The sequence below is a fragment of the Pipistrellus hanaki genome (genome assembly GCF_964339955.1).
Source record: "Pipistrellus hanaki genome assembly, chromosome: 3".
NCBI lineage: Eukaryota > Metazoa > Chordata > Mammalia > Chiroptera > Vespertilionidae > Pipistrellus > Pipistrellus hanaki.
This window is the reverse complement of record NC_140505.1, coordinates 50,343,261-50,356,164: the sequence shown is the minus strand read 5'-3', so window position 1 is coordinate 50,356,164 and position 12,904 is coordinate 50,343,261. Positions and strand designations below refer to the sequence as shown.

The window sequence follows — 12,904 nt, the reverse complement described above, 5'->3', positions numbered from 1 at the left end:
ATATTTACAAATGTAGGGCATCTTTCCACTAGAAGATTTTCAGACGCTTGGCACTCAGAATGAAAATTCCAAAGTTATGTTTACAGTGATCTCCCACATCTTTGACCTCGCCCTCCCTCATACAGCTGATGGCCTTTATTGCCATGTGCTACAGTTTCCCCTCTATTCCTTAGTTTCCTCCATTGCAAACTCAGTAATACGGACAGTTTGAGCTGAATACTTTTTTGTTATGGGGTCTGTCCTGGGCATTGTAGAATGTTTAGCAGCATTTCTGGCTTCTACCTGCAAGATGCCAATAGCTCCTCTCTCCAACCCCTAACAAGTGAAAACCAAAAACGTCTTGAGACTCTTCCAAATGTCCTCTTGGGGGATCAAATTGCCCAGGACAGGAAGCACATAATGCTACCAGTCATTTTTCAATGACTTAGAACCTAAATCATAGATTATTAGCTTCCAAAAGGCTGTTAGCATCATTCTTAATTTAATTTGCTAGTGCACACAGATCCAGTGAATGCTCTTTCCCCCGGTTACTGTAATGTCTGTGACACTGAAGGTACGCAATAAACATTACATTCATGACAAGTAATTGCACCTGGGCCTGTAGTTTTGATGGTCCATGTGGCAGGGCAAAGACCCAGTAGACACATTACTGGGTGATCCTGTGACTTTGCACAGATAATTAGAATCACACCAAGAGTGCATAAAAGCATCCATTTTCAAAGTTTAAAGTATAGTGTTAACAAATGTTGGGAACTGAATCAAATAGGCTCTCTCCTAATTGTGTGCATCAAAATCCAGGTGAGCCCTAGCTGGTTTGGCTCAGTGGATAGTGTTGGCCTGCAGAATGAAGGTCTCAGCTTTGATTCCAGTCAAGGGCACATGTACAGGTTGTGGGCTCCATCCCGGTGCAGGAGGCAGCTGACCAATGATTCTCTCTCATCATCGATGTTTCTATCTCTCCCTCTCCCTCCCCCTTCCTCTCTGAAATTAATACAAATAGATAAAAAATAAAAGACCTGGATGCAAATGTTGATTGTGTGGATGCTTATGCTCCTGGATTCAGTTCCTCACAAGCAAAGCCATGCGGCAAAGGCTTATATCTCTTGGGCCAGTGGTCGGCAAACTCATTAATCAACAGAGCCAAGTATCAACAGTACAATGATTGAAATTTCTTTTGAGAGCCCAATTTTTTAAGCTTAAACTACATAGGTTGGTACACTGTTATTAACTTAATTAGGGTACATGGTATTTTGTGGAAGAGCCACACTCAAAGGGCCAAAGAGCCACATGTGGCTCGTGAGCCGCGGTTTGCCAACCACTGTCTTGGGGCACCTAGTCGTTAGTGTGCCAACGCAGCAGATGCTAAATGAATCCCAAGGCCCTTTCCACTGCTTGATGTCTGCTAGGCCGCTGGGTCACTAGCTTTATAATGTTCACAGTGACCATTAGATAGATATCCATCCTTAGAATGCTGTCCTGAATTCACAAAGATGACTTTCTAGCAGGAATGCCTGGAACAGTCTTACGGTGTGACCAGCCAGGCACAAGGCATACTTTGTGCCTACTTTAGAGCCGGTTTGGGGATCACAAAGAATGTGCTGAGCCGAGGAAGAGCTTGGAGAAATGAAGGGTGAGACAAAAATGTTGGTAACCAGAACATTGCTTGACTGTAAGCCCTAATGATGCAAGTAAATAAACCAGACACTATTCAGAGCACAAAACCATTTCAAAATGGAAGTTGTATTAACTTCAGAGTCACGAGGACCTGAACAACATGTTTTTTTGACAAGGGCAGAATTGCTCCAAAGTTTACCACTTCCTTTCACGCTTCCACAGACATTTTTTTCTCAGCTTGGTTATCCCCAATTCATTCTTCACAAATATTCATTCTACTGTATGTACAGAAGCAGGCTAAAACTATGGGTTAATGACAAGAAGTGAATTCCAGCAAAACTGGATTTGCAAGAATAGATGGACCTTTCCAACTTATTTCTTAAATAGCTTAAAAATGTATTTTTCAACCGAGGTTTTTTAGGGAAAGGTATTACTGGATTTTGAACTTTTATGAATAAACATAGCAAAATATAGCTGTCCAACTATGAATCAAACATCTCTACATTTCATTTAAGGTTTAGAAGATTAATAAATTTGCAATGTTATTGCATGAGTAATACTAATTCTGCTCTCCTAGCAAAAAAAAAACTCCGGCTATTTATTTAAATAGTGGTACCCATTGCCTTAGCTAGTGTGCCTCAGTTGGTTGAATGTTGTTTCATGCACCAACAGGACATGGGTTTAATTCCCATTCAGGAAGGGCACATGCCCAGGTTTTGGGCTTGATCCCAGCCAATGGATGTCTCTCTCTCCCTTACTCTCTCTCTCATCAATAAAAACATATAAAATAAATAAATAAATAATTGCCAAGACCTGGAGACCAAACCCACTACAGAATGCATTAGGGCTTTTTCCAGTATCTGAACAGTACTGTGATGCCACCTGCTTGTGTCTTTATTTTAAAAGTCCTGTCATACATTAAGAGTTGGTAGCTCTTTCTTTTTGCATTACATCAACTAGTCCTATCACTCATATGGAGTAGCATTCAAAAAACATTAGTTAACTTGGAATGCCAAATTATCATGGCGCAAACTCATTCCACGTGGTCCATGTATTAAGCTAAACAGTTCTGTGCTGGAAATGTTTTTGAGAAATGCACTCCTTCCTGTCTGCTGAAGCCTTATGTCTCATTTAGCCAAGCCAAAGGTCAAGGCCACAGGCTTCATTCTAACCTCTTCTAATAGTTTACTTAAAAAACATTAGTTGCCAATGAGACTGGCTTTTAAAACTTCTTTGTCAATAAAAGTGTAGTTTTTAATAAAAATGAAAAACATTTGCTAGCTGTGGATAAAAAGTTTGTGTTAATCTTTTATTATTATTATTATTATTATTATTATTATTATTATTTCTATCTCCCTTTCCTTTTTCAACGTTAAATAATTATTTTAGGTTTAATTTTTTTTTTTTTTTTTTTTTTTCCAGAGAGGAAGGAAGGAGAGGTAGAAACATCAATCATCAGAGAGAATCATTGATCAGTTGCCTCCTTCATGTCCCCTACTGGGGATTGAGCCCGCAACCTGGGCATGTGCCCCGATGGGAATCAAACTGTGACCTCCTGGTTCATAGGTCAATGCTCCACCAGTGAAGCACACCGGCCAGGCTAATATTTTAGGTTTAATTTCGTACAGAGGTGTACTGTCATTAGTGGTAGTCACATGGTTGTCTCTCATAAAATCCAACTATATTATATATATAGGTGTTGAGAACCATGTGGAGAATACACACACACACACACACATGCTCTGGTCTTCATGTGTGGAGACCCACCCTTGGTTATGTCAGAGAAATGAGACAATTGTCCTAATTTAAAATAGAAATCAGCATAACTTTTGCCCTAATGAACAATGAAAACCAAACATTGGATATTGATACAGCATTGCTGTCATTAGTTAATATTCTACTTTTTTCTTTCTTCAATTATAATATTCTGCACAAGATGACAATCTTGTTTTTGACCTACACTAAACACTAAACAGTTTCCAAAGTTTAGACTTTTGCACTGATCTTCTGTTCCTTTTGCACATTAAAGAGAGGAAGGCAAATGGACAATTGTGGCTATAACTGCAAGTGAAACTCTAAACTTATTAAACCTTTGAATTTTGACCTATATGCTCAAAAGTTAATAAATTACATCAAACCCAACTGACTGTCAGATACCTCAGAGCACTGTGCGAAGAGCACATTCACTTTTCTGACATCATCAGTGTCTTAACTTACATAGCCTGGAGGTCAGCAGTCCCAAGACACAAGTTGGTTGGAGAAGGAAGTTATGCCAGTTTGGTTGGGAGTACCTGCACTAAGTTTTCCCTTTCTTTTTTCAGACAACCCCCAGAGCATGCTCCAACAAGGCAGAAATTTGGTAGGGCCTTATATAACATCTCCTCAAAACACATAAATGAATGTTTTAAGTAACCTTCAAGCTGTCACTCTTAAAACTAACCTCAATATAAAGAATGTATAGGTTTCCAAAAAAATAAAAATGCAAGAAGCCAGAAAAATATAGTGAAGATTTCCATACATGTTTAGCAGTCAAGTGATGTTTGCTGCATCCTTTTACTCTGAACCTACCACAATATCAAAATAATGAGTATGATTTTAAACTCATGGTACTTATGAATTTTCATGAATTTAGATATTAAGAACTTGAGGTGTTATTCCCATCTCAGTGCGATGACTTTGCAAAATTTAAAAATTCCCTTTAACACACTGAAGAGCACCAGCTATTTTTAATGTTAAAAACATAAAAAATTTAATTTTCTATATTCTGAAAATGAATTCCATACTGGTTTTTAGATAAAGTCAACATTTAACAGGTTGGGAGCTTATTGAAAAATCCAATTTTCTTACTTATCTTTAAATAATTTTCACCAGGACTTCATAAATACTTAACACAAAACCCTTTTCTCACTATGTTCAACTAGTGAATGATACTTTATATCCGACTCCATAAAAAAATTTTTAAAAAGGAAAATTAGCAATTCCTTTGTCAGTTCTTAAACTGCATCTAATCAACCACTAGTGGAACAATTACAAATGCAAATTCCTAGTTCAGTTGGATGGCTCAGGTGGTTGGAGCTACATCCCATAAACCAAAAGGTTGTGGGTTTGATCCTCACTCAGTACAGCTCTGTACAGGTGGCAACTGATGTTTCTCTCACATTGATGTTTCTCTCTCCCTTTCTCTGTCTGAAAATCAATAAGCAGATTTTCAGTTATGATTTAAAAAATGCCAATTCCTAGGCCATACTATCAAGAGACTGATTCAGTGTTCTCAATCTTCTCCTTCAATAAACACCCAGTGGGCTCTGCTGCCATTTGTTTAAAGAACTTTGAAAACTGCTTATGCAGTGGGAAAAAAAAAAAATCTTACTTCTTTACCGAATTTCTGTAAGTACATATGGCAGTTTTCGGTGAATAAAGCTAATTAATCAAAATGTTTGTGCTTTACAAACCTTGCAAACTACTCAATGACAGTAAACAAGCCACCCTGCCCAATTTTTCAACGTTCTTCTTCTTCCTAGACCATTTTAGGGGTTAAAATTTAAGATTATTAGAATTGCAACATGTAGTATCCTAAAAAGGGTAAATAATTTCTAAATTATTGTAACCTTCGGTTTTTGGAGTAAGTTTTGAGGACATTGAAAGTCCTTACAGCTATGTGTTGGTTTAGACTATATAATTCCTTGAAAGCCAGTTAAAAACAAAACATAAGACAACCTGTACTAAGACCTCTTAACCAGAGGAGGAGCTTTAGAACAGGAAACGAGAGATTAAATAATAATGACAGGTAAATCATTTCCTAGACTTCCGGAGATTCTTGGCAGCAAAAGGTTGTGCCTTTGAAAGAAAAAAAATCATCCGCCAAAAAGTGACTGATTAATCAAGTGACTTGTTGCAAATAAAAAAACGCCTTCATTTGTGTCATGATGGGCTTGTAGCAGCTTGCTGTGTTTGCTCCCCAAAGACAACTGCAAACACAGACTTATTGTCATGCTGAATCTTTTTCTCAAGAGTAAAATTCAACAATTTTCTGGATAATTTGATTAAATAAGACAGGGCCCTCTCACATTGTCCTGTTTGAGCTTGAATTAGTATGCCAATATAGGATGACATTTCATGATACTCTTTACCTGAATCAAAACAAGCTGTTTTCCATGTCTTTCCTAACATATTTGGAATCATGGCGATAAAACAAATCTTGAGTCTAAAACCAAACAGACTGAAAAAACAAAAACAAAAAAATCATAGCCATGATCAACTTGTCAAGAAAACATTTTGGCCTCACTTGCAAGCATTTCTGTGTATTCTGCATGCCTGACAGAGGATTTTCAATAAATGTTTATTGAACTAAATTCCTTTCTCTGGTCTTGAATTAGCATTTGTGCTTAGTACTGGATGATATAAAAAAAAGTCTAATTGTTAACATTTTAGTCTCCTAAATGAATCAGTTTGGGCAAGCCACCAAATCTACCAAAGCAGATGGAAGGACAAGAGCAATGATATAGCCAGAATAAGTCCCCATGATTAATACAGGTGTGTCAAGTGCTCAGTTATTTCTCTCCCAATTGCTAGAATTATCTCTGAAAATCATCAAATCTCCAAGATACTTTATCTGCAGTAACTACAGATAAAAATCATCTTATAGATAAGTTAAACTATTTCACTGAAATGCTTAGCTTTAACATAGAATGTGGTTTGGTTTCTTTCACTTTGAAAAAAAAGGGGGGGAGGGGGGAAATAAGACAAGAGTTCTGTTTAATTTCAAACGTTAATATATTTTCTATTTTATATTGAACATTTGCACCTGTAACCCCTCATTTGCAGCAACTATCACATCCTCATAAAAGGGGCAAAATTTGTAAGATGCCTCTTAAAATAAATATTCTTTTTTATAAAATAATAAAACTTCAAATAAATATTCTTTACACTAAACAATATGTTGAAAAAAATTAGAAAATAAAGGCTGAATTTTACTGTAACTGTACAATATACATGAAGTCCAAAGGGAAATCAGAGTCTGACAATAAAGGCTTTCCGTAAGGCAAAATACAATCTAAAAACATACTGATTGATTCACATTCTTCCGAATGTACAACGTATTAGTATAATATTTTGTGACTGTGCCAAGTAGCATGGCACAACTTGTTTTTCACAGTTGCAAATATTATTGTATATACAAAAATATAGCACATTATCTCTGAAGAAAACAATGGGGGGAAAAAGTCATTTGCTAATTTACAAATTCCGCAAGGACTATTCACAAATGAAACATTTTGCCTAGGAGTGTCTGCTGCCTTAGCTTATGCAACACGTGAGTCGTCAGGTTCTGTAGCCCCATACCTCGAGTTCTAACAAGCTTATCAGTTAAAATGGCACATGGACAAAAAAGCATCTCACTGCAAACGGCAAAGAATAACCCCAACCCTCTATTAACAGTGCCAAGATTATAACTGTTTAGTTGGTTGCATATGTGTGTTAAGAGGAGAAGAGAAAAAAAAAAAAAAAAAAAAAGGAGGGGAACACTCCTATTAACTGTAATATTCCTGATTAATAATAATGCTATGTTGGTTTCTCAAAGTTCCTGGGCGGGACAGTGGGAACTTTGCAGCAAACTGTGTTTGAGTTTTTACACCGGCATCCAGGCCTATTAACCCGATCGTAACACCCCTGGCACAACTTAAGGCAACCCTTGGCTGGAAGGTAACACCATAAACAAGGCAAAAAGAGAGACATGACGCCCATGGCCGACCAACGTGTACAACAGTGAGACTGGCTGCAAGAACACGGGTTGTCAGCACAGTTGTCCTCGTCATCGTTAGAACAGTGATAGAAGAGACCTTTCACACAGCACACACAAGTCCCATAGTCAATCACGTTCTGGGCCGAGCAGAGACACTGCTTGTCGCAGATCCAGTCTGACGGCAGAGTCCTCGGGTAGGTGCACTCCTTACACTTGCACTTGCCACAGTCCTCACACCTGTAGGCGTGCAGGCCCAAATCGTCCTTGCTCAGCGGCTTAAGCTCACCTGGCTTGAGCTCAGATTTGGGCTGCACCCGGATTATCCCGTCGGCAATTGGCCCGGAGGAGAAGGATGGTCCCAACAGTCTCTGTTCAGAGGAGCTGCTGCTGGTACTTGTCCTCGTACTGCTCCGAGACCCCGAGCTGACCGTGCTGATGGACCTGGACAGAGGCGCTCGTGCAGAAGAATGGACCTGCGGGTGCTGGAGCCTGGGAGGCTGGCGGTGCTCGGGCAGACCGTGGAGTCTCTCGTGTTTGTGCTGAGCAGAGGGGCGAGGAGCAGGCTTGAGGCCAGGTCTCGGGACAACAGTAGGCCCCTCTGTGTACTCATTGGTGTTTCGTATAGCTCTGATCTGATCCAGGGACAGCACGTGTACCTGCTGGATGAGGGCTTCTCTAGAGTCGGGCTCCCCACGCTGTCTCCCACTGTTACGGGGTGCCTGCAGCAAGGGCTGTGACCCACTGCCACTCTGAGCTCTGGCCTCCATCGGGTCTTGGAAGTGTGGTCACTCCAGCAGGCTTAGAACACATCTGAATTCCTGCAGAAACCAAGAGGAAAGAGTAGGTTTACGCTCCAGGATACTTCCTACTCTCCACCCACCTGAGTTAACCCTTCACTTCCCACTCCTTCCTCCAGAGAAACAGGATTTGTATCTGAGCTGCTGTGGGAATTATTAGAATAGCCACGTGATCAATGCCTGCACCAAAATGTAAAATTTTGGCTGGATACTGACAATTCTTTAATCTTGTGACACAAAGCTGACTTTGTTTCAACTGCTTAAGTATCAATCAATTCCTTCTTCAAATAAACATAAAATTTTCAAGGTGTGGGTTCCCTGTAGAAATTGCAAAGAATTAGAACAATAACCATGGCAACTGACATTTTCAAAAGTTGAACACTTTTTCCAAATTTGGAAGGGTTTAAGATTAGCATGGTCATTTGTCTTTAGCGTCAATAAATACAGCCTAGAAATTCTAACTTTAAATTTGTTTTTACAACATATACCTTAAAGTATTATTTAGCTGGTATTTTGTGACTTTATCAGACCCCTGTATGATGAATACGGCCTGCAAAAAAGTAAACATTCCTCCCTCAAAGAATAGTTATATAAATTTTACAATCCTGCACTATCTATCATTCAATACACAGTAGGCACAAAGTTTTAGAATTAAAAACAAATCGATTCAAATCCTGATAGGTGCCAGGAACACAATCAAGCAGACTCACACAAACAAGACAGGAATTTATTTTCCATTTCTCAACTTCAGAGTATATTTTACAGCCTGATTGCCTAGAACTTTAAAATTCTGTAGCTGTTAACCCTGTTTTAGAAATAAATTATGCCAAAATCTTAAATGCTTTGTCTGCTTCTAAAAAAATAATAATAATAATAATAAAAATAAAATACTTAAGAACATAAACCGGTTTGTGATAACCGGAAGTGTTTTAAAAATTCAAGTGTCACATCTCAAATCTATCATCCTGACAAGTCACCGCTTTCATTACAATCCCTTTTCTAAAAACCAACCTCCCGTTTACCATTAAGTCTACAATGTACAGAAATGGGCAAAAGTCTACTCTGATCCAACCTCCCTCTGGTTTTTAGAAACGAGACCCAGGCAGGTGACACACGCCTCCCAATCCCGCCAAGGCAGAGCTGGAAACCGGATCTCACTTCCAGCAGAAAGGCAGACCAGACAACCCCGCTCCAGCTCCCACACCGTCCCCGGCAGGTGGGACCGCGCCGGGCCCCGAGGGACGCGGTCTGCGGGCGGATCCACGTCGCCGGAGGGCGGGCTGCTCCCCCGCCCCCTGCGCACCATCGCCGCCGCGGGCGGGGGGCGGGCGCCTCGGAGGGGCGTGGGGAGCACACTTCCCCAGCCCCCCATCCTTTCCACCCCGAGAACTGCCCCCCAGATCCAAACCCAGCCACTCCACCCCCCGGGCAGCGGTCACGGAGCCCCCCGCAGGGCGTTCCCGCAGAGGCCCCGGCACATCCGGCCCCGCCGCCCGGAGTCTCACCCGCGCGCACAGGGCCACTCCGTCCGGGGCCGCCGCCGGCCATCGGCACACACTCATCTTCCTGGGAGTTAGCGAGGGAATGACTCTTTAAAGATAAAGGTCATTCTCCGGGGCTCCCCTGCACGTAGGGCATGCAGGACCCATATCACGGGGCTGGGAACTTTCCGCGCAGATTTGCTGGCGGTGGAAAGAAGCATCTTTGGGGGTGTGGGGGAGATTTTTTCACAAGTGATTTCTGCCGACCCCTGGCCAGTTTCGCACCCCCTCTCGAGCTCCCAGTCCCCTTCTCTCCTAGTCTTTAAGTTCCTTACTTTGCAGCCCCCATGAAGAAGTGCCTGATCAGATGGAGGATGAGGGGGGGAAAGCACTTCAGCACAAGGGTGGGGCATAACCCACACAGCCACTTGGTGAAAACGCACAAGATTCCAAATTCAAAAACAAAACAAAAAGACAACCACCACAAAACAAAACACAAAAATCAGCAGAGACCACAAAAAACTAGACCAGCCAATCAAAGGGGGAAAGAAAACCAGCCTCTTTTGCCACCTATTTTCAGGTAATGGAAAACGACCGCGACCGCTTGATGACTTTCTTCCTGTGTTGGGTCAGCCCAATCTTAAAAAAAAAAAAAAAAAAAAAAAAAAAAAAAAAAAAAAAAAAAGCCTGACCCGGGCCGGCCGGGGGGAACGGAAAACAGAGAAAGCTGCGTTTCCGAACCGCAGCGCCCGGCGCCAGGCAGGGCGCCGCTCCCGCCCGCCCGCACCCGGCTCCGTGCGCCCGGGGCAGAGGCGGGGGCTCCCGCTCCCGGCCCCTCTCCTCCCCCCCCCCCCCTCGCGGGGTCTCGCTGCCCCCGGTCCCGGGAGAGCACCCCAGCCTCGGGACAGCCTCTCCCAGGACTCGCCCTCCCGAGAAAGAGGGGGTGCAGGTTAGAAACGCGGGCGCCTGCAACGGCGACCTGAAAACACGGCATTTCTCCCCCTTTCCTACTCTCAGCGCCGAATTCGGGACCGATGCGGGGCTGGGAGCCGACTCTAGGCTGAGCCTCCCCCTCCCCCCCGAGTGCGGGCGCGTGGGACCGGGGACTCTGCGCCCAGCGCGCTGCAGCCTCCGCCCAGGCAGGCCGAGCCCCCCGGCCGGGCGGACCCGCGGGCGGCTCTCAGGATCTCCGCGGGGAGCCTGGGGGTTAGGGAACGGGAGGCCACGGGAGAGAAACCCCGCTCCCCACCCACCCGGCTGCACCTACTCCATGTTGCCCCAGAGCGCGCCGGCCCCGGAGCCCGGGAGAGGAGGGGGAAGAGCCGAACGCGCCTCACCGTGATCGCGGCTTTGCACCAACCCCTCTCCGTTGGATCCTCTTCTCCCAGCGAGGTGCCAGTAATCCCAGCCCCGATGCAAACTTTCCCCCCTTCTTTCCAAACTCTGCTTCGGAGTCCAACTTCGGAGCAACCGGCGGGAGTTCAAAAAAGGAGAGGAAAAAATCCGGAGCCAAGCCCCCCCCCCCCACCAGCCGATGAGGTTCGGGGCTGGAGGCGACCCCCCCTTTCTCCAGAAGCGCACGCGGAGTATTTCCTCGTTTTTCTCAATGAACTGGAGGCCGAAGCGCTCACGGCGAGTCTCTTTTCCCCGGCAGAGGAGCGAGTGGGGGAGAAGAAAACGGCCTTCCGGAGACCCTAAAGCCACCAGATGGCCAGGTCGCGAGGCTGCCGCCGCGTCCGGGCGGAGGCGGCGCGGGGCCGCGGGCCGGGCCGGGCGGCGCGGGGGCCTGGGCGCTGCGCGCTCCGCCGGCCCCTCTGCTCCTCCGCTCGCTGCGGCGCGCAGCTCTCCGCCGTGCAGACTGGGCGCTGGGGAGGCGCGGCGGCGAGGCCGAGGCGGGGGCGGGGGGTGCGGAGGAGGGGAAGGCGGGGGAGGAGGAGGAGGAGGGTCTGGGGCCCGGCCCTGGGGAGGAGGAGGAGGGGGGGCCCGCGGTTGGCCTGCGCCCTCGCCTTTCCGGAGGAGGCAGGGAGCTCTGCGGCGGCCGCGGCAGCAGTAAGTGGCGTCATGTGGATCCGAGGCGGAACAGAGCAGTTGTTGTCCCAGAGGATATATCGCATCCGGTCCCCGCTCATTGGCTCCGCGGGGCTACATTCACTCGCACGGCGGCGCCTGCCAGCGCTCCGAGCCGCAGGAGGCATTCAAAAGGGCAACCGCGCCGCCCGGCGCGTCCCCGGGCAGGTCCTGCCGCCTGGGTGCCCGCGGGGGCCGTTCCTCTGGTTCGGAGGAAGCACCGACCCTAGGATTTCCCCCGAGGCCATGAGGACGAGCCCTAAGGCTTGGTCTGACTTATGGAACTGTTCTTTTCCCTCCTCCCTCCCCCCCTGCCACTGGGAAAAGGAATCAACATTTAAAACGAATTCGGGCCACTCCGTGTTAGCCTTTAAAACAAGTTGCAGGGTTTTGAGACTTATTTCAGAATCCATTTCAAACCCACCTCCCCTCTCCTGATCCCCCCATCGAGGGGGCGACTCGGAGAGGAGCAGGGGGAAGGGAAGGGGAGCGGGAAGTGAGGTGGGAGGGCTATTGGTTTATTCTTTGTCTCCCGGATTAACCCGATTAGACACCAGGCACCGGCCCTCGCCGCCTCCCCCGCCCCGGAGCGGCGAGGGGCGGAATGCAGATTCGGGTTTCAAGTACCTTCTGCTCTGGCCTGGGCGGGGGTTTGGTTTTGATTGTGTTCGTTTTGTTAGGGTTTTTTTTTTTTTTTTTTTTCCTTTTTTTCCCCCCCTTCGGTTTTAAGATTGAATTTTATTTTCCAAAAAGGGTGGTTAGCTACCTAAATGGGAGCTTTTTTTTGAAGATCTCTGTGTTCTGTCTCACACAATAGCTGATGGGAGTTATACAATAAGCCTTTTCAGACGTAGTTAATTCAGTAATAAACACGCGATTCCTGAGGGCCAGGCCGCTTCAGGGTTTCTGGGACGGGAGGGGGCTCGCCGCTGCCCAGCAGATGTCCTCCTCCACGTACCCGGGACAGTCCCCCCTTCACTTCCTGCTCTTCTGTGACTTAGAACAGTTCTCAAGAAGACCCCAGTGTCAATTGTGGTACTATGGACTGCATTTTCCTACTTTAAGAAATAAAGTAAAATGTAAAGATAGCAATGCACACAGGCGCGCTGCTCTCACTGCCGTTCGGTTACCAAAAAACGTGCTTGCGCGTGAGTTCCACGGAGAAATCACCCCACCCCCCAACACACAAACACACACACACACAA

At 45.4% G+C, this 12,904-nt stretch overlaps 1 protein-coding gene across 3 annotated transcripts; it reads right to left on the bottom strand.

The window, feature by feature from the left end:
* Positions 1-6,363: 6,363 nt before the first annotated feature.
* Positions 6,364-11,709, bottom strand: SPRY2 (sprouty RTK signaling antagonist 2). 3 transcript variants are annotated; one of them, XM_084879153.1, is made up of 2 exons: positions 10,970-11,709; positions 6,364-8,172 (listed from the first exon to the last, which is right to left on the bottom strand). In XM_084879153.1, exon 2 carries the CDS (start codon positions 8,119-8,121, stop codon positions 7,174-7,176), a length of 948 nt encoding a protein of 315 aa, XP_084735279.1. In that variant the 5' UTR covers positions 8,122-8,172; positions 10,970-11,709; the 3' UTR covers positions 6,364-7,173. The 3 variants fall into 3 exon arrangements, with proteins under 3 accessions (XP_084735279.1, XP_084735280.1, XP_084735281.1); XM_084879154.1 differs by lacking the exon at positions 10,970-11,709 and adding an exon at positions 9,968-10,267; XM_084879155.1 differs by lacking the exon at positions 10,970-11,709 and adding an exon at positions 9,224-9,473.
* Positions 11,710-12,904: the final 1,195 nt, after the last annotated feature.